This window comes from Gigantopelta aegis, chromosome 8, assembly GCF_016097555.1.
Source record: "Gigantopelta aegis isolate Gae_Host chromosome 8, Gae_host_genome, whole genome shotgun sequence".
Taxonomy (NCBI): domain Eukaryota; kingdom Metazoa; phylum Mollusca; class Gastropoda; order Neomphalida; family Peltospiridae; genus Gigantopelta; species Gigantopelta aegis.
In genome coordinates this window covers 72224117-72245713 of record NC_054706.1, presented here as the reverse complement: position 1 = coordinate 72245713, position 21597 = coordinate 72224117, and the positions used below count along the sequence as shown (strand labels likewise).

The window sequence follows — 21597 nt, the reverse complement described above, 5'->3', positions numbered from 1 at the left end:
TCAAAAATAGTTTTTAAAAATGCGGACATACGTCATCCTTCTCAGCCATTTTGTGTCACGTATTATTTTTGAGACAGAATAAAACGTTCTTTTACGTTTTATGGAATTATTTTGAATCAAATTTACATTGAATAGGGTATCTACTTGAATAAGTAAGTGTATTTTTGTTCGCCTACTTTTGATTTCAAAAATGTAATTTTTATACGCTACAGGTATCGTCGTCGAGGACGGTTATTATGGTGAGACCCTATTTTCGTTTCGCTCGTGGCTGTGGTTTCCATTTTTTTGGTGTTTTTTTTGTAATGTGAGGAAGAAAAATAGATTGCTTATTTTCTATTTTAACTTACTATCCTTCTTACCTACAACTCGAGACTCAGGCAAGAGCTCCACCCGTTCCCCCCATCATTTATAATAGTTTATTAATGTTTCCTTCTTTTTTTTTTTGGTCGTTTTGTAACATGATGATATTAGTTAGGGTTAGGGTTAGGGATATATATACCCCATCAAAAAATCCCTCTTTAGATCGATAACTAATGGGGGGAACGGGCGGTACACTTTCCATAGTATGGGTTTTAGAAGATGAATGCTTTTTGTTTTAATGAAAAAGAGTGAAAAATTAATTTTTAACTAATTTGTGTATACGGCCGGTTGACGGACCTTTAAATATTTTTTTTCATTTTCTGTCCAAAAACCTGTATAATGAATATAATGAAGGTAACATGGCAATCATCCAAATAACTGGTGATTATTTTGTTTTTTACATGTAATATGACCTCTAATCTGATTGAAAATGGAAACAAATAATATAACGCAGAATTAAAATGGTTTTAAGTATCGTTTTACAATGATATATGCAAGCAAAAAGTCACCATTTTCAGCGAAACAGACTACTTACGTCTATATCTTTGGTTCCTCCATGTTCATGTTAGTGCATTATGATTATAGAATGCATGTGAAAAATGAACTGGTATGTATACATGTAGTTGTGGGCACGTAACTCCGCAAAAACTCCTGTACTGTGTCTGCTATGGATATTACGGGAGTTTTGGCACAGTAACGTGTCCACAACTAGGGTCAGTAATGAGAATAGTCATGTTCATATTCATCCACCAATGTCTGAAAATTATTTTTAGTTTTTTGTTTTCATGAAATACTTTTGCTGGTGATGTGGTGTCTTTTGTGGGACCTCTGAAGCCAGTAATAAATAGATAGACCAATCAAAATCTATCAAATATTTCCTCCAGAGACAGATAGGCTTGCGGTGAACTCGTATGGAAAACTTACTCGTATGGGGGAAAATGCAGTGAACAAACGGATATATCCATAACTGTATAGCAACTTGTTTGTAGTTTTTATGCAGAGTTCGACAAATCCGCTAGCCCAACGTCCATGGCATTGGTTAGTGGTTTTTAAGTTCGGGCTGGTGAGAAACGCAAAACATGCATGCATTGTTTACGGTTTCAGTTGCAGGAAATAAGTCTAATGACATGCATGTTTTAATTATAGGTGACTGCCTTTGACGCACAAACTGCGGTTGACACGCCAATAGTTGACTGATGGGGACATAAATAAGAAGCATGTATACAAAACAAGTGTCAAAATACACATTTAAGAGAAATATCAAAGTTAGTATATCTGCATACATCCCCATACGAGTTCACCGTTATTTTTTCCATACGAGTTCGTTTTCCATACGAGTTTTTCGTTCATACGAGTTTGTTTCCATACAAGTTCACCGCATCCCGTCAGAGATCTCACAAAATACACCATCAGGAATCACCAAACAAAATACTGAACTGACTTGGTAGGACTATGATTTGGAATAATCTTTGTAAAGTTTGTTGGACGTGTCCGGGTGCCGATAGAGTAGAGCCGGAGTGGATGTATCATTGTCAACATGGACATGGAAAACATACATTACAATATTCTGAATGGGTTTTTAAATAGTATGAAAAGGGTGCGAAGTGGTATGAGGAGGAAGTTACAAAATAAATGTTTCAACATTTGCAACAATTTCTACTCAATAATAGAGGTCTATATATACGAAGTATTGGATTATAATTTATATGCTATATGTCCCCAAATTACTTGTAATAATCCATGTAGAATTGATTGCATTGTCAAGGAATACGTTTAAAAGTTTGTAAATACTGATCGGGAATGGGCGCCGCCATCTTGGATTTCGATCGGAAATTTCCGTTGATTTCCGTGAGCGCTCGGAAATAGTCACTTTGGGTTGTTAAACTTCCAAAATCAACAATTTTACGCCCATTTTCTGTATTTTTTCTGATTTACACTAATAAAGGTATGGATGGTTTTTCATATTACCAAACCACGATGTAGAACACCTCTCCTAACTACATTTTTACCTGAAGCAAACTTTTCACACTGAATTATTTTTAGGCAAATGCGTGCATAATTAAGTGAAAATAGAATGTTCTAGCAGATTAATGTATTAACTTTTCTCATTGGCTATGTTTCCTGTGTCAGAACCTATCAGAAAAGAGCTTTAAGACGGAGTTTGTACCCATTAAATGAGACAAATCTGGAGCCAGTTTTTGCGCAGACGCAATTCATGCCGTCACGAGTTATTGTTCCTGTTGGTTCATGCTACTGTTAGAATAAAAACCAGTTTAGTGGATGTTAGTGACAAGCAGTTGACTAAACTTGCCCCAGGATTTGACTGTTTTTGTTTCACGGCATCACTAGAGCACATTGATTAACAATCTAATTAAAATTAGCTCCACTATTACATGTGGATCTAACAGCAGCCAGTTGGAGCTCATGTCCACCAATCAAAACCTTACTTACAGAATCATGCCAGTGATTTCAAAATAATTTGAAAACATTCCAAATTATCCTGAGGGTATACAACATGTTTCGTGTGAATTATGAACTGCAGTTCGCGAATTGGGAAACGGTGCACTGAACCGTGGGTCTAAAATCGTGGTTTTCGGTAACATCAAATAATCGTCTCATCCCTAGTGGAAAATGCTGTGGACATTATTTTTCCGTGCAGCATTTTTTTTTTGCTGTGGTAATTTTCTTAACTGCAGGTGTTGTGCATGTACCTGTTTTTCATTCTTTAACATCGGGTACAAATTTATAATTTAGTTGATAACCAATCACAAAAAAGAACATGTCATTGTACTGTATATATTGTTAAATACCAACAGATATCATACACCAGGTGTATACATTTTGCTGTCATTGAGAAGCTTTCCTGAAGGCAGTAATTTTTATCCAATGACACAAAAATGCCATTTGTGGTGCCACTGACCAGAAGCAATTTAAATCTCAATTTATTACCTTTGAGCCATACATTAACTGGTAAAAAAAATACAGAGCTGTTCATTTATTCCATATTAGACAGTAAACGGATGAACCCTTGTATCTTTCTGGCCTTATGATCGAAGAGCTTGAAATTAAGAATTTGTTATCTGCATCAATTTTGAAAAATGATTAGCCATAGACAAAATGGACACCTACAGTAATTTTAAGCCCACCTACAGCAATTGTAAGCCAGCAACTTTGGGTATGAGTACAGCTCAGATCATGGGTACAGAAACTGTTACACCTAGGTCAAATATTAAACTTTGCACAAATCATGTGAAATGACACTAATTTACTGACTGATATCTAAACTATGTAGATTTATAACTTGCAGATCAAGAACATAAGAATTTTGCTCTTGACGGAGCATTTCATAGCAAGACATGCATATCTTCTGCTCATAACATGGTGTCTTGTGATGCATAGTAACTGACAATAAATAAGGTCATTTCACAATTAAACCCAAAAACAAACATGAATAAGTGGAAGACTATGTGAAGACACCAAAAACCCCAAATTGTGTATAAACTTAAAGTTTAGAAGTGACACTGTAAAATAGACACCGTTATGAGCAGCAGATTAAAAAAAAAAAGTTTCCAGGTAAAGAAAACTAACACCATTGGACATATACAACAATGAACACAATATGGTACATGGAAATAGATTTATTCATCATTTATGATAACCCAAAATCAATAGCACACATTGAAGTAGAAAGACTATTTCAAATCACCTTCTGCGCATAACACAGACACTGATTATGCCAAAATACATCATAAAACACTGCAAATCATACAGATGTGACCCCATTTGACAGAATGACTTAATCATTCCTAGGATGTGTTAGCTTGTCTTGAGTAATAATAAATTTAAAAAAAATACAATGTACTAGTATATATATGCTATAGACTTGTGACACAGAAAACCGGTAAAATATGTTTTTAAAAACTGAATCTTTGTAATATTTCGAGTTCACTTTTATAATGAATATAAAAGATTGGAAGTAGAAGCTCTGTAAATATACTCAGCAGGATAATATTGCCTCTCAATTAGTGTTAAGTTATAACATCTTACTTTAATGATTGGGAGAAAAAAAAACAATAAACGAAATATGAGGAAAAAATAGTTGGCAATCACTGGAATAAAATTTGTAATTTGATCATTGGGATCCAATACTAAACAGAAATCATGTAGGTAATTTGTGTCTTTAAAAGAAATTCTTGGAACAGGCATAATGTCCAGGATCTTATTGGAGAAAAAAAAACGAGATGTCCAATACATCAGATTTGACATAGTGCTGCCCCATTTTCCTCAGGAAACGCAGCTCTGTTCCATCGTCATCAACACTTTCAACCTGCAAAATATGAAAATGTCACATTATATAACAAGCTTGTACAATGTACTGACAAAATGTAAACAGAAAAAATTCCACATTTGTTTCATGTTTGTGCTGTTGATTCTGTTGTTTATCTTACAGGGTTTGTTGTCAACATCCAAATAAATTTTCATGAGGTTTAAATAACTAAGTAATTTAATCCAAAACTTAAATCTGTTTTGTACATTCCATAAAGTTTTTTTTGGCACAAATGGCAAAAGGGGGTGAGGGGGTTAGGATCGGTCAGGTAACCCGAGCCACACATATTATTTAATTTGGTCTAATTGTATTTTACTTCCAGGTTCCTTGTAATAAAGTGTTAAAATGTAAAAAAACAAACACTTTCAATGGTTAACATAAAATGATACCTAAAAGTTATGTTTATAGATAAAACAACTAAGTCAATATTTTTTGTAGCATTTTTTTGGTTAAAGTTTGTGGTTGCTATGGTTATGAAAATGCCTACATAAATAGCCAACGAAAAGATGGATTTTGATTATTTAAAGTTTTTTCGGCCATAACAAAGACTAACTAAAATAATCCTCAAAAGACTGTTCAGACATCTGCTTAAAACTTTTCTGTTCAAAGATTTTGATTACCGAATAGAAGTACATCAAACACAATAAAAGAACTTTAACCCTTTTTTGTTTCACCATCAAAGACTACAAAGAACAAAGTGGCTAGTCTTGTTAACACATCTTTTAGAACAGGTGGCAATTAGGGGCAATAAAAATTCTAAAGGTAGACACAGGTGGGCCACACAGGTGGGAGGTGTTACTATACAATACATTCAACCTCACTTTGAATCTGTAGTATCAAAAGGATGTGGATTATCACATTGGTGATAATTAAAAGTTCAAAATATTTCAAAAGACAACATAAAAGGCTTTTTGTCTAAGCTTTGTACTCTTGTACTTCAACAAATAAATGGAGTCTGTGTTATGAGCAGCATGCCATGAGTTAAAATTTACTTATTTATTACAAAAATTAGGCAGATATATTTCAAGCACTATTTCATTAATGTGGACCAACATAAAGCTGGTTTAATTAATTAGGCACATTGATTTGCAAACAATCACTTCAGCTCATAACAAAGGTTCCAAAAATTAAAATAAAATGGGTGTCTGTGTTATGAGCAGAATACCATGAGTTACAATTGGGTTAAAATTTGCTTATTTATTACAAAAATTAGACAGATATATTTCAAGCACTATTTCATTAATGTGGACCAACATAAAGCTGGTTTAATTAATTAGGCACATTGATTTGCAAACAATCACTTCAGCTCATAACAAAGACTCCAAAAATAAAAATAAAATGGGTGTCTGTGTTATGAGCAGAATACCATCAGTTACAATTGAGTTAAAATTTGCTTATTTATTACAAAAATTAGACAGATATATTTCAAGCACTATTTCATTAATGTGGACCAAGATAAAGCTGGTTTAATTAATTAGGCACATTGGTTTGCAAACAATCACTTCAGCTCATAACAAAGACTCCAAAAATAAAAATAAAATGGGTGTCTGTGTTATGCGCAGAATACTATGAGTTAAAATTGGGTTAAAATTAGCTTATTTATTACAAAAATTAGACAGATATATTTCAAGCACTATTTCATTAATGTGCACCAACATAAAGCTGGTTTAATTAATTAGGCACATTGATTTGCAAACAATCACTTCAGCTCATAACAAAGACTCCAAAAATTAAAATAAAATGGGTGTCTGTGTTATGAGCAGAATACCATGAGTTACAATTGGGTTAAAATTTGCTTATTTATTACAAAAATTAGACAGATATATTTCAAGCACTATTTCATTAATGTGCACCAACATAAAGCTGGTTTAATTAATTAGGCATGTTATATGCGAACTATCACTTCTGCTCATAACGAAGACGCGATTCTAGTGGTGAGAGAATGACCATCAAAAATGCATTTATCGTCATAAAATTTATCACAAAGTGTCAAGTAAAAAGAATAAATATTAACAAAAGAAATACTAACCTTCCATTCGTGTGCACTGCTCGGTTATCAACCAAATTGAAGAAAAACGTCCCTGGATCAAATTGTCTTCCGCTCATAACATGTGTCAAAACCAACAGACACGAACGCAGATCAAGCTCTCTTTGTAAATCACAACGCGCTTGGCACAAACCAATGACGCGTTGCTTTTAGTAAACAACTTGTGGAATGTATTAAGCAAATTTAGAACATATCACAATTTTACCCAAAGTTGCAGCGTGTGTTCTTTCGCTCATAACGCACAGGACACCAATCACTTGCGAGTTATATATATGACCATAAATTACGTAATTTTACAATCACAAATCTCAGTTTTTCCCGTGTACAGTACTAAAGTGTACATATTAAGCCATGTGGTCTTTGTGACGAAAAAACACTTTGTTGCAGTAGATACATGCGTTGTCTAGAATTAATGTAAATAAGACACTAATGGTTATGAGCGGAATGTAGATTTATTGCCAGTAAAATCATGCAATTTACTTAAATATACATGGAAACAATTTAATGATAAAATAACAAGAGTATTTATCTTATGTTAGGTGGTAGTTGTGGTCTGTATATTGCTTTTGTACATGGGGCATTTGTTGATCAAAATTTGTAGTCGTCATGATGTAACAAAATGGCCATTGTTTTTACCCACTATTACTGTCGTTTTAGCTTTTTCCTGAACTTGGTGCAAACCAAACATAGCAAACTTTGCTCCTACTAGGTTCTATAAAGTCTTTCCTGGACATAGTTGTAAAAGCAACTTTGAAATTTTTTACATATCCTTTGAAAATTGATTTTTTGTTCAACATACACTCAGTGTACCCATGATCTGAGCCGTACTCGTATGGGACCATACCTGTTTTACCCTCTGGTAGAAACCCTGTCAAGGCTTGGATCGATTACTCATTTTTGGTTAAATCTTCCAAATATGTGAGTGTCGATCCAATTTTATGAAAGAAGTCAGAGCATAACAATCAAATGTTTAATGGGTGTTGCCATCACTTAAATCAGAGGATCCGTCATAATAAATTTCTGAACAGACAGAAAATTGATTAATTACTGTAAATCATGAAAATAATGAGTCATGATATTATTGTGTTGGGACAGGTACATACATGTACAAACTAAAATGCATATTTGTATTGATGCATCTGGGAAATGCAACTTTTAAAAATCACAAATCAAAACAAATCGCGGGAATTTGTTTAAACCTTTGGTCATAAAAATATATAATGACCATTTCGATCAATTGACAAATTTGGTGCCAAATACTGGTACTACTTGTCGGTCGCTTTTGCAGGAAATTGTCAGTACAATAAAAATAAAATACATTTCCATTTCATTTCTCAAATATAACATTTATTTTGTGTATCATAATTCAAACAAACAAATGGACACTGGTATGCGACTTGATAGAGGCGGTTAAAATACTGGTTTAAAATGCAACAGTACGATTTTTAAGCTTAGAATGACAGACAAGTTTTCGTTAGTATCATATTTCTGTAGAAATTGTTTTGTCGACTGTGTATTGGCCAACCTCTCTTCTCATGATGGTATTTATAGAGGCTTGAAAAGTCAGTTAATATACAGCAATATACCTGTAGATAAAATAGCATTTTTATTCTAATAAATACACGTTTGGTTGTTTCTGAGATTTTTAAGTGGTGTTATAGATTAAAAATATAATTCATCAACTAATTATTGTGTCGATACATCGGACACATGTTTTTGCATTAATATCTTACAAATTGTATACAAGTTTACTCTTACATTTTGTACAGTCTTGAGTCTACATGTACATGGTCTCAGATTAACATCAGTAATTAGTCTCCAGTTCTGAATATATTTCAGCTCTAACTAGCATCTCTCTTTTTGTCTTTGCAGGTGAACAAAGATGTTTCTATGGGAATGGTTTGCGAGTATGCTAAATTTCCTTGGTAGGTTGAGGGTAATTTGAACTGGTAAACTGACACGGTTGTATAGGCCTACATAAAATGTGTATACTTTGTTACAAAATAACACATTTAATTTTTGGTAAATAATAACTTATGTTAGAATATACATGTATATATATATATATATATATATATATATATATATATATAGAGGGTCCATGAGAATTACGACTCAGACCTTGCTTTTTACGGTGCACAAGCGCATGTAATTTTAGTTTGATGAGTGTGAAAAACAGCGCACGTTATATTGAACAAACGGCGCACGTAAAATAGATGGGTATATTTATTTCCACTGTTCACAAAATTCAACAGTTTTCATAGCTCATTTAGCTGATAGGAAGGTCCTTTTATTAAAAAAAAGAATAATAAAAACATGGCAGTGTGGCTTCCATGCAGTCGTTAAACTGGTATTTCACTTTGTTGAACAAATCGGAAAATACTGGTTTAATAAACAATTTTGTAGACGTACCAGTCAAAATCCAATCGGAGTTACTTTATTTATTTTGGAGAGTGATTTTTCACTCGCCTTAGCATTAGCATATTGAGGTGTGCGATTTTCCACTCTCCTATAATTTTCAAAAACCAAGGACCGACATCTGATGTCACATTTTGAATTAGATGATCTTTTTAAAAATTTTAACATTTACAATGTCTCTGAAATTTTGGTATATTGATGCCTAAAAAAGCAGAATTTACCAACTACTTTTCATGACCTACCATAATTATAGGTTTTTAACATAGTGTGTCATTGTGACCATGACACACAATTGTTATAATACGGACTATCTGTTTTGACATCAAACATTATTCCCATGGACCCTTCAAAATACATGCAATGGTATCGTATAACATAATCCACCATTACCATACTGAACAAGTTTACGATATGTTCCAATGATTACAGGGTATAAAATTCCATTTAAAAAAAAAAGGGTTACCCGTGGCCCAGTGGTAAATCGCTCGCTTTGGGCTATTTCTCTCTCCAGCCAATGCACCATGATTGGTATATCAAAGGCCGTGGTATGTGCTATCCTGTCTATGGAATGGTGCATATAAAAGATCCCTTGCTGCTAAATGAAAAGAGTAGCCCATGAAGTGGTTTCCTCCCTCAATATCTTTGTGATCCTTAACCATATGTCCGACGCCATATAACCGTAAATAAAATGTGTTGAGTGTGTCGTTAAATAAAACATTTCCTTCCTTCCTTCTTCCATTCACAAAAAAAGAGAAGAAATTTTGAGGCCTGTGTATGCATTGGACAATATCAGTGTGTCACTTACAGATCATCTACGCCAGCTAGAGGCGACCTCTGTAGATACATGTAGATACATTCATTATTTATTCTTATTTACATGTACTACATATTAAATTCATTTCCGGGGCTTCTAGAATTTATATAAAATCCACTAGCCATGGGATCAGTGATTTAAAAAACTTACTAACTACGATTAAAAATTCACTAGCCCTACTTTAAGTTAATACATTTTACAAAAATAATAGTGATATACCTAGAAAGAGGGAGATAGAGCTTAAAAAACTAACATTGGGGAATGGGGGCAGGATATTCATATTTACAAAATAGACTTAACTGTAACATTTGACAACAAAAATTCACTAGCCGACGGGCATGGCAATAGTAATTATTTACTGGCCCAACTGTCACATTGAATATCTCTAGCCATGGGAGTGGGGCTGCCATAATCTAGAAGCCCTGTCATTTCATATACATGCATGCCACCTTCCCCACCAAAATATCTGAAATTGTGAATGTGATAAAACTATTCAGAACTCCTGCTACTCATCAAAGTTTGTTTTTGTTTTACGACACCACTAGAGCACATTGATTTATTAAAATCATCGGCTATTGGATGTCAAATATTTGGAAACTCAATATAATGTTTCCATTAGTAGCAAGGGATCTTTTATATACACCATCCCACAGACAGGACAGCACATATCACAGCCTTTGATATACCAGTTGTGGTGCACTGGCTGGAACAAGAAATAGATCAATGGGCCTACTGACGGGGATCGATCCCAGACTGACTGCATCAAGCTGATGCTTTACCACTGGGCTATGTCCCACCCCTTTGTTATCATTATATATCAATTTATTCATGTATTTACTTTTGTTTGATGCCCAACAGCCGATGTATTTGTTTTTAGCTGAGGTGTTATTAAACACCTATTCATTTCATTCCTGCCACTCAGAAGGAACTTTGTCAGTTTTACTAAAAACCTAAACAATCAGAAAGCATATACATGCACCTTGAGGTAGTGATGTTGACGGAACTTACTGAATGTACACGTAGTGACGTCAACAAAAACTTAAAAGTGTGGATGTGACATCAAACCATTTTCTTGGACTGATGATGGATCGCACTGTTTTCTTTGCAAACTATTAAAGTGCAACCCATTGTAGACATCGTTACAGTGACTTTCATAAAATACCTTAAACCCGATTTCTGGTTACTGCGGAAATCAAGTTGCATAGTATGTAGTTTTGTAGAGATTTGAACTACATGTAGTGACGTTATAATATTATAATATTATCATGTAGATGCTTATTGATCTCGCTGTTAAATTAATAAATTGTCATGGACTTGTTATGTTACATAATCTGTACAGGTTAATCAAAACTTCACATTACAAAATCCCCTGCGTGTGCTGTAACCTCATCGTGGTGCAGGGGTGTAACATTCTCTTTGAGAATGGCCAATACAGCACAAAATTGAAGTTTTGAGTAAAATTCAGTATCCGTAAAATTCTGTGATATTTGTGTTTTTGCACAGTCCTTTACACTGTTTTTGTTTAAGTCTTGAATTTTTATATTGATGTTGATCATCACTTTATTTATTTGCATTACCATAGTTTAACACCCAATAGCCGATGTATTTTTCGTGCTGGGGTGTCGTTAAACATTCATTCATTCACATTACAAAACATGCAGCTGTACACTACATACATTGTTTTATGTAGTGAGATTTACGTTAGGAGAGTTGACGGAACTGGTTTTGTCCACTCAGTTGGAATAACAGTAGGTCAGTGACCAGTGATAGTGATTCCCTATTGTGTTTTTTAATTTTTAAAATTTTGTTAGATGTAGTAATGGAGGGGAGGGGGAAAGTATGTGTAATGCGAGCAAAGAGAAATTATGTAATTTGATTAAATAGTTACTTTCTTTTTGTTTTTAAAAAAATATTTTAAATGTCAGCTCTGTACCATACACAGTATATCTAACAAAGTTTCAGTAAACTGTTTGATTTTGCATGTTATTTAGGGTTGACTAAAAGGTCTGGAAAACTGATACTTCTGGGTTTGGACAATGCTGGAAAAACTACGTTGTTAGGTGTCCTCAAAGAGGGGCACATGGTCCAGCCTGTCCCGACACTGCACCCCAGTATGTGGTAACCGTGCTTTAGACAGATCACCTGCTTGTGAAACTTACCCATAGTGCACTTGGCATTTCAGCACCTGGTTCACTTGAATACTAATCAGGCTAACTTCATCAAAGGAATGTAAAAGCGTTTTGTACTAAATGTGATCTTTTACAAGTTGATTTTAACAGTTCAAAAAGAAATGAAACCAGTGTTTCAATTAGGATTTAAATTCATGGGATGACATGCACCCAATTTGCAAATCTAGAAACTATAGTTAAACTGAGTTTGTTTTGTTTAACAACACCACTAGAGCACATTGATTTATTAATCATCAGCTATTGGATATCAAACATTTGGTAATTCTGACATAGTCTTAGAGAGGAAACCCACACATTTTTTTCATTTGTAGCAAGGGATCTTTTATATGAGCTTTTCCATGGCCTTTAATACCACGTGCAAGAACCCAAAGAGAGCCATAATACCAGAAACCACCTCCTTGATGGACTGTCATCATTATAGTCGGAAATGTATTATTAGAAAAGAGTGTCAGTCAGTACATGCATTCCATATATACATCATACATGGTCACAGTTCTCGAGGTTCAGAATTACAAAAAATAAGATTCGTATCCCTGTTTTGTTGTTATTAGAAAATGTTTTTTTTTAATTTCTCTCCACATTCAAGACATGCATTTAACCTTTGATGAAGTTTGGATAATCCTTGGCCTATTAATAATTTATTTTGCACATACCTTGCTGTGATTGCAGTACCAACCTTAGTTGTGAACTGTCTCTGTTCTGTGTTTTGTTTTGTTTTGTTTTTGTTTTGCCTGTGTGTCCTAACTGCATGTGTTTGATTTTGTAGGTTTGTACAAAAAGTCTGGTAAGCTTGTGTTTCTGGGCCTTGACAATGCAGGAAAGACAACTCTGTTGCACATGCTCAAAGATGACAGAATGGCACAGCATGTCCCCACACTCCACCCAAGTAAGAGGATACTGATACAGCATATGTTTCCCCGATGTAATCGCGCGGCTTTGCAGAGGACTAGATTTTAGTGATTTCATGTACATGGAGTAGATATTGTCTGAAAAGTTTGACTTTTGAAAATAGTGCTTAGACTATAATGTGTGGTTGTTTAATAATAAATACACATATATTCTTTCTTCAGTAGTGCTTGTCATTAACAACATAAATTTCTGCATTTACTTAACAAAAATGAAAAAAGATAACAAATGAAAACTACCCCCTCTCCCTAAAATCCCCAGAACATGGAGATTAATTAATTGCACAGATTCTACAAGTACATGTAGCTTCCTGTACCTTGTTGCATGTTGGATACCAACGATAGTCAACCATATCCGGAGTCTTGTTTAAAAACAAACATAAATCTTATTTTGTGGTCTTTTATCTGCATATTATATACAATTTATTAATACATACCTTTTATATTATTATTAAATGCTAATTCAAAGCATTACAGTTTAAATAAATGGTTATATATTTTTGCAATAAGTGATCACTGTAAAGGGGTAGAAGTTTAGAATTGATGTTGAAAAAATTGATAACTGGAAGTACATTTGCATGGCTCAAAACTGACTGAAGGCAAGCAGCAAATGCTACTTGAAATGCACAATATGCTACTTGAAATGCACAATATGCTACTTGAAATGCACAATATGCTTTCTGATAATCAATTTCACAGACAGCTTTTTCATTCCATGTTATGTTTTATCAGTATTCCACATTTAGTCCAATATTCATCATATCAGAATTAACACATGTTCGCTTGAAAAAAGTTATGCGATACATTTAATAAGGAGTTCAATTTTAAAATAAATTTCTAAAACTGCTTCCCGATTTTTGAGCGACAAGAATTGCTTTCCACTCCACACAATGAATTTTGGGCCTTGCTTTTGGGTCTAACCTTTTAAAATTTAATTTAATAAAGTAATTAAGATGTTAATAATTGATAAATTTGTCACCAAATGCACATGTACCTGTATATATGATATCTCGGCTAATACCCGTTTTGTTCACTGAACATTAATAATTTTAACACTTCAAGATTAGTGTATTTTTTACAACATTAATATTTGTTTTGTTTTTTAATAACTTGTGTGTTCATTAACATAATGTGTAAGAGCATGAATGTTATGTTTACGGCTAATTAATTAGGAAGTGTGATAGTAAATTTTCTTATAATAGAATATTTAAAATAATGTTTAATATTAATAATAAGAAACATTGTATACATTTCTGTGTAATGTGTGATTGTAATAAGGTATATAGATAGTACTGTAACATTGTAAGATGTAATTTTCCTGATATTAAATTAGATTTAGTTTTAAAAATTGAAATGATTTTATTTTTATTATTTTGTTTTTTTAAAGGAAAATGTTGATTTGCATGAAATGAATGTGTTAAGTAGCAGGATGAATAATATTTAACTTAATGGCCACAATAAAGTACACATACTGAAATACGATAATGAATATAAGTTATGCACTAAGTAACTAGCGAAAAGGAATAGGATATGAATGGCAAACTATGATTTCTGATTATTTCCAGTATTCACATTCTGTAACTACATGTATAGACTTGCTAATTAAACAGACAATTGTTCATTTCAGCATCAGAGGAGCTGTCGATGGGTGGCATGAAGTTCACCACGTTTGATCTGGGCGGACATAAACAAGGTGATGATCATCTTCGTGCTGCTACTTGGGATTAGGATGTAGCTCAGTACGGTGCTAGGGTTTTCACCTGACACGCCATGGGTCATAGGATCGATTTTCCCACTCGTCCCAACCAGTGTAGGGCAGGACGTATCCCAGTGGTAAAGCACTTGCTTGATGTGCGGTCGGTCTAGGATTGATCTCCCTTGGTGGGCCCATTAGGCTATTTCTCATTCCGGCCAGTGCTCCACAACTGGTGTGAAAAAGGCTGTGCCATATTCTGTCCTGTCTGTGGAATAGAGCATATAAAAGAACCCTTGCTGCTATAATAAAAAAGAGTAGCCCATGGTGTGGTGGGAGCGAGTTTTCTCTCTGATATTTAACCATATGTCTGACGCCATATAACTAATTAAAATGTGTTGAGTGCATCATTAAATAAAATATTCCTTCCTTCCTTCCCAACCAGTGCCCCATACTTGGTACATCAAAGACCATGGGTATATACTGTCCTGTCTATGAGAAAGTGCCACTTTTTGGTAGAGGTACCAGCTTTCCTCTTTCTAAATCAAGGGTCAAAACAGCCATTGTTTTAAATGTGCTGATGTGTTTGTTTTAAATGTGCTGAAGTGTATAATGTATTCTTCTTGTACTGCCTTTTGAGCTTTAGTCTTCATTGTATATAATAACATTGCCCATCATTAATGTTATAAATGTTTATCCTGCCAGTGCTACCCCCACTTGTGTTTATGTCAATCCTGTTGAGTCATCTGGCTATTTCTTGTTTTAGCAAGAGTAAGGTGATATAACATATATAAAAGATCCGTATCTGCCAATCCATGATAGTAGGCCATGAAGTGACAACAGTGGGTGTTCTCTCATCTGTCCATAACCATATGTCTGACGCCATAAAAATAGTAATGTGTTGAGTGCGTCATTAAACAGAAATTCTTTGTTCTTCTTTAATCAGTCCCTAGCAAAGGTTATTTCTTTATCATGCATTTCAGACATTTTCCCCCCATATTCTCTATTATCAGAGTTCTTCTCTGTAATATAGTTTATGAGAGTTTTCTATTACATTTTATTAACTGTTGCCAATGGTAACATGTCATTGCTATGACATGTTTTGCACTTAATTCTTTATGAAATACTTTGTTCTTTCTTACTTAAATGTTTTCAATAAAATTAAAACAAAGATAGGGTTATTATGATTATAATAATTAAATAGTGGTAGTGGTTCTTAATCCAGTCTTCACACTATCAAAATGAAAGAGACATTTGATACAAAAATATTTTTGTGTGTTTCTTTAATTTCAACAACACATTGGCAAAAAATTAATACTACTAAACTTATAATAAAGTAATCATTACGTTAATATTATACTAAATGCATTCATGATGATTTGTTTGTTTTTGTCAACAGCCCGACGAGTATGGAAAGACTATTTTCCAGCAGTTGACGGGGTTGTCTTTCTTATTGATGCCTTCGACAGGGAAAGATTTTCAGAAGCAAAGGTTGAATTAGATGTGAGTGGTTATGTTTCAGTTGCTTTAAAAGTTGGTCAAAAGTGTACTCTTTGTACACTGAAAATGTTGAAAATTATGGATGGCCTCTAAACCCATTCTTTGACTGGTATATCAAAGGCTGTGGTATGTGCTGTCCTGTCTGGGGGAAATTGCATATAAATGGTATGCTGCTAATTGAAAAAGGTTTTGTGAAGACTATGAGACTAATAGCTGATGATTAATAAAAAAATAAGTGCGCTCTAGTGGTGTCATTGTTTGTGCTGTTTATTAAGTTAGCCTATTAACAGAGTTTATGTATAACTAGTATTTATACCTGTAGTTCTTGATCCATCTTGATCATGGGGAATGCCTTTTTTCATGCTAAGGAATTTACTACACGTTATTTATTTCTGAGCTGATTGTTTTCTAAATTGGACACAGAAATAGTAATTTTTTGTTATTTTCAAAAAAAAATAACTTTTTTTCTTACATCAAACAAAACAGAAATTATTTACAAGAAAACATGTAGCTTTTTATTTACAGTATATTTTACTTACCATCAGCATCCATCAGAACAAACGAGAAAACTGTCCTGTTTTAGTTTTTTGTGAAATGTTCACAGCAACCCTTTAGTTTTCTAGAGCCTGCTAAGCATGTCTTCCACTTGATTTAAAGTTAAGATTTTGGTTCAGACCGTAAGAAGTGAGAGATGTGCTCGGTGATACTGAATGTTGCTAACACTACCTGTTGTTTTTCAGAGTTTGTTAGCCGATGAGCAGGTAGCCAATGCCCCCGTATTGATTCTAGGTAACAAGATTGATAAACCGGGTGCCGCCAGTGAGGAAGAAATTAGACACTTGTTCGGTCTTCATGGAATGACAACGGGAAAGGTAAGCTGTAACTGGTATGGAAACTTTGCTTGACATTTCCTTTACATGATGGGTCAAAAATTCCCATATATTAAAATACATGAACTTCATTCTTTGTCACTAGTTCTATTGCTGTTTATTTGTACAACTGCCAGACTTGTTATTTTGATGTGTGTTAAATACTGGTCACATTAATGGATATCTGTTGACGGGAAATCACATTTCCAATACAGAGGGTGGGATGTATCCCAATGGTAAAGTGGTCACCTGAAACATAGTCGATTTAGGATCGATCCCTGTCGGTAGACCCATTTGGGTTGTTTGCCATTCCAGCCAGTGCTCCATAATGCCAGGGTATGTACTGTTCTGTCTATGGGATGGTGCATATAAAAGATCCCTTACTGCTAATCAAAAAGATTAGCCCATGAAGTGGCAGCAGTGGGTTTCCTCTCTCATTATCTGTCCTGAACCTTATGTCAGATACCATATAACCATAATTAAAATGTGTTGAGTTCATTGTTAAATAAAACATTTCTTTTTCTCTTTTCTTTCTTTCTTTCATTTCCAGTACAAGATGTGTTTTTTTCTGTTGCAGGGAAATGTGAGTCGGAATGACCTGCCTGGCCGTCCCATGGAGTTGTTCATGTGCAGTGTATTAAAGAGACAGGGTTACGGTGAAGGATTCCGATGGCTGGCCCAGTTCATCAACTGAGACTGGACCACCTTAGGCAACTGTCAAATTGAACTCCCCAACTTCGAGGTAGCAATCTAGAGTCTTGAGGTCGTAGTTGTGTTATGGAGGACTCAGCTGGATACATCAGTCAAATTGTCTTATTTATTCCCGGGTCTTACACTCTTGCAGAACTTCTCTACCTCCACATGGCAATGTTTATAGTAAGAATATACAAATTTCAAGAAAGTTTTGTTTAAAAATGTAATGATTGTTTGATCATTTTAAACTGAAATTACGAATCTGAAGGTGGTCAATAAACGGATATCTATCTTGGTGATCAGTGGCAGGTTCAGGAGGGCTGAATGATTGGAAATTGTTTGACTGGTACCTTTTGTCTTCTGTCATATCACTTTCATATAACCTTAGGGGCAAAAACCAGTCTTAATGAGTGGCCGTGATCGCTCATCCTCCTGAACATACATCATTTGTCACGCATTTAGGGCATTTATTTATCTTTGAAATTAAAAAAAGTAGGTGACTATATCTAATAAGTGCAGTGATTTATATAATGATCAGTATAGAAAGTAGGCTGAAGTGACGAGAGCTGCCGAGAATGCTCTCGCCTTTACATTGGTGTAATTAAACATACATTAATATCTGCATCCTTAAACCTGTGCCAACTATATCGAGGTGTCCTCTTGGTCCAGGTTTATGATGACTTATTTCAGGGGTATAAGGTGGTGGATGTTAGAATCAGGTTGGTAACATTGTACTAATCTTTGGTGATTGATTTTTATTTCTGCCCTCATCATGAGATTTGTAGATGTAAGTAATTAATGTGATGGTGTATTTATATATATATAAAACTACAAATCAAACTTGGAGTGAAAGTATTTTGTTTTTTGTGGTAGTTGTGTGGGAGATGGTGAGGATTGTTTGCATTCCATTTTAACAACAGAGATGGACAAAATCTTCAGATGTTTCCGAAATTCTTGATTTTAGTGCTACACCTTTTCTATCCTTATTCCTTAAAACTCCAAACTTTGCCCCCACCCTTTTTTTGTCCCAAGTTGATTTTCATCTGTGTAGCAAAACATTATTTAACACGTAATGGTGTTTTCACATCTTTAACACATTGTGAAAACATGAAATTTTAAAATAGAGAAAATAATACCATGTACAGACAAACTTTGTTATTTCGAGAAACCAGGATATGTTGAGGTCAAGAAAATGTCCCATGGCATAATTTTCACTAACCGCTATTATATTTATGTCAAACCACCAGTGTCTTGTGATTGGTCTGTCCCTTCATCACAGAAACAACAAAGTTTGACTCTTTTTATGTAGAAGTAATTTGCTCGCGTACCGCAGACCTCTCGACCTAGTTTGCTACTTCTATAGCTGTGAATGATAACTGAAGGCACTTTCATCCACAAGGTGTGAGACGTCACCTGTATATACACATTTTGAGTTTGGTGAACAAGAGAATGAGTGAAACCAAAAATGTCTTTGAATATAATATATTACGTCGGAATGCATGGAATGGCCAGCTAAATGAAAGTGAAATACTTGTTAAATGAAAGTGAAATAATTGGAAAGAAATTGTGATTTGTTTTGTTGTTGATTCTTTTTTTTTTTTAAATTTGAAGACAAGAAATTCTGTGAAGCTTGCTGGCTATATAATATGGATTGAAAAAAGAAGAACGATAAATAAATAGACTGATTGAAGATCTAAAGCTAAAGTTGTGATTGTGATGAGACCCTATCTCTTGTGAATTCTATGAGGTGATATGATATTAAAATGTTCACCTGGGTCCTGTTTTATGAAGCATTCTTAGCGCAAACATCAACTTAAGTGCATTACTACTCCGTGCACTTAAAGTGAACTTTTTGCTACGATTGCTTTGTAAAACTGTGTCCAGTTCTTTAAAACTCTTAGCTTGCTTTGTTGAAACTTATTTTTCCTCATGCCACTACCAACGTAAATTTTATGTGTAAAAATATTTTGTGAAATAAAATATTTTTAATACTGTAACAAAATATATGCAACAATTTTGCCATGACAAATGGCATTTTGTTTGTATTTTTGTGTTCTTAAGTAATGTAGGACAATTAAAAAACTATGTTAAGAAAATGGAATGTTATTGTTTTCCATTACATTTAAATAATGGATGTTGACATTTAGAAAAACCTGTTCAATTGGCATACATGCTTCATAGCATTATCAAATTCTTTGTAGCCTGGATTTTGAATTAAACACAATGGATAGTGTACGCAGGACCATAAAAATATTTAGTGGGTGTTGGCAACAAAATGTGTGTCCTGACTGCTGCTTAGTTACATATTACATCAGTTTCAGATTGTCTGAAATAAGGAGATAGTACTTCTAACTACATAGATTAACAATCATCAAAATGTAGATTTATATGTCATTTTGATAAGTGGCGACACTGCAGTGAAAAGAACACTTTATGCTGTGGCAAAGGGTACACTAGCGACTGATATTTTCAGATACTTCACTGAATGTTATATAATAAATGTATGGTGTTTATTACATTTCATGGACATTTTATAACCATACCTTTACATTTCCTTCTTTCCTAATTATTTTTCTTTGACAACACTATTCAGAATTTCATTTAGTTTTTGTTTTTTTTCCAGCTTATAGACTCAAATAGTTGTAAAAGCAGGGTGATTTTTTGAAATCCTGACCACATGCCATTACTAGTTAGTGCAATTGCTTTGTTCATGTGCCTCCATCATGTTTGATTAATACTGAAGTGTTATTTCACGTCCAATAGTAGGTGGTTGTACAGACAGAAATCTTTTCTGTAACAATGCATATTTTTGTACATTATACCGTGTGAATATTTTATAGTAAAATTGCATGATGTACAGAGAACAGTTATGTTTCTTTTCTTGTGGCAAATGCTATGTAAATTATTTAATTAGCATATAATGAAAGTAGTGCTCAAAGTTCTAGGACATACCTACTAAAGTTAATCTCAGTATTTTGTAAAAACCTAAAGTCCAGACTTAAAAGTTTTGTTTTAACAAGATCTCTTCATATTGTTAATAATAGCATTTTTTTCATTTCAGGCTGCAACTTTAAACTTTAGTCAATTTATTGTCCGATATATTAAATAGGGTGGCCTTAATTAAATGTGAAACTTTTTAGTTTTATCAATTTCTGTTTTATAAGTTAAAAAAAAGTGAATATCTTATTTGATATTTTACAAGTTAAGTAATGCATGCTGAAGTTGAATGATGTATTTGAGTCCCATTTCAGAAATTAAAAACCATAAAGAGTGTTTTGAATTCTTCTATTTACACCTGATAAAAATGTTTGTCATTACTTTAATCTGCTTTCTGGTCATTGACAAACAGTGTGTTTATGCATGAATGTGTTCTAATAATAAATAACTAGAATATCTTATGTGCATTATATTATTTTTATGGCATTTTTTGTCAAATTCTTTATTCATTTATTTTGCACTGTTGAGAAATGTTAGGTTTGCTAGATTGTGGTGTTATAAACAGTATGAATTCTACAAATTCAGTACTCGTTGAATATTCTTTATAATATTTGGTTGTTTTTACCTGTTCTTGATTAATCTTACACATTTAATCAGACCAAAAATAGTATTAATTAACAGCTTCCATTCAAGCAAGTTTGATTATTGTTGCTGTTTGTCAACTTTTTTAATTAAATGAACATTCCTGACTGTAGACATTCTAACAATTTTAGCTAAAAGGTTCCTTTCAACTACACAAATTACAGTTTCTTTTCTTTCTTTCTTTTCTTTCTCTCTTTTCTTTC

At 33.7% G+C, this 21597-nt stretch overlaps 1 protein-coding gene across 2 annotated transcripts; it reads left to right on the top strand.

Moving 5' to 3' along the window:
- Positions 1-31: 31 nt before the first annotated feature.
- Positions 32-21211, top strand: LOC121380009 (GTP-binding protein SAR1-like). Of its 2 annotated transcripts, XM_041508725.1 has the most exons (8): positions 32-152; positions 8607-8659; positions 12922-13041; positions 14688-14753; positions 16153-16256; positions 16994-17125; positions 17700-17864; positions 19427-21211. In XM_041508725.1, the coding sequence occupies exons 2-7, from the start codon at positions 8617-8619 to the stop codon at positions 17814-17816; spliced, it is 582 nt and encodes a 193-aa protein (XP_041364659.1). In that variant the 5' UTR covers positions 32-152; positions 8607-8616; the 3' UTR covers positions 17817-17864; positions 19427-21211. The 2 variants fall into 2 exon arrangements, with proteins under 2 accessions (XP_041364659.1, XP_041364658.1); XM_041508724.1 differs by having other exon boundaries at positions 17700-21211.
- Positions 21212-21597: the final 386 nt, after the last annotated feature.

Bases quoted from the DNA above. Each gene is read 5' to 3' on its own strand.
- LOC121380009 (XM_041508725.1), top strand. From the start codon at position 8,617: ATGTTTCTATGGGAATGGTTTGCGAGTATGCTAAATTTCCTTG. The intron at 14,754-16,152 runs GTGATGATCATC...TTTTGTCAACAG, and splicing joins TCTGGGCGGACATAAACAAG to CCCGACGAGTATGGAAAGAC. The intron at 16,257-16,993 runs GTGAGTGGTTAT...GTTGTTTTTCAG, and splicing joins AAGCAAAGGTTGAATTAGAT to AGTTTGTTAGCCGATGAGCA.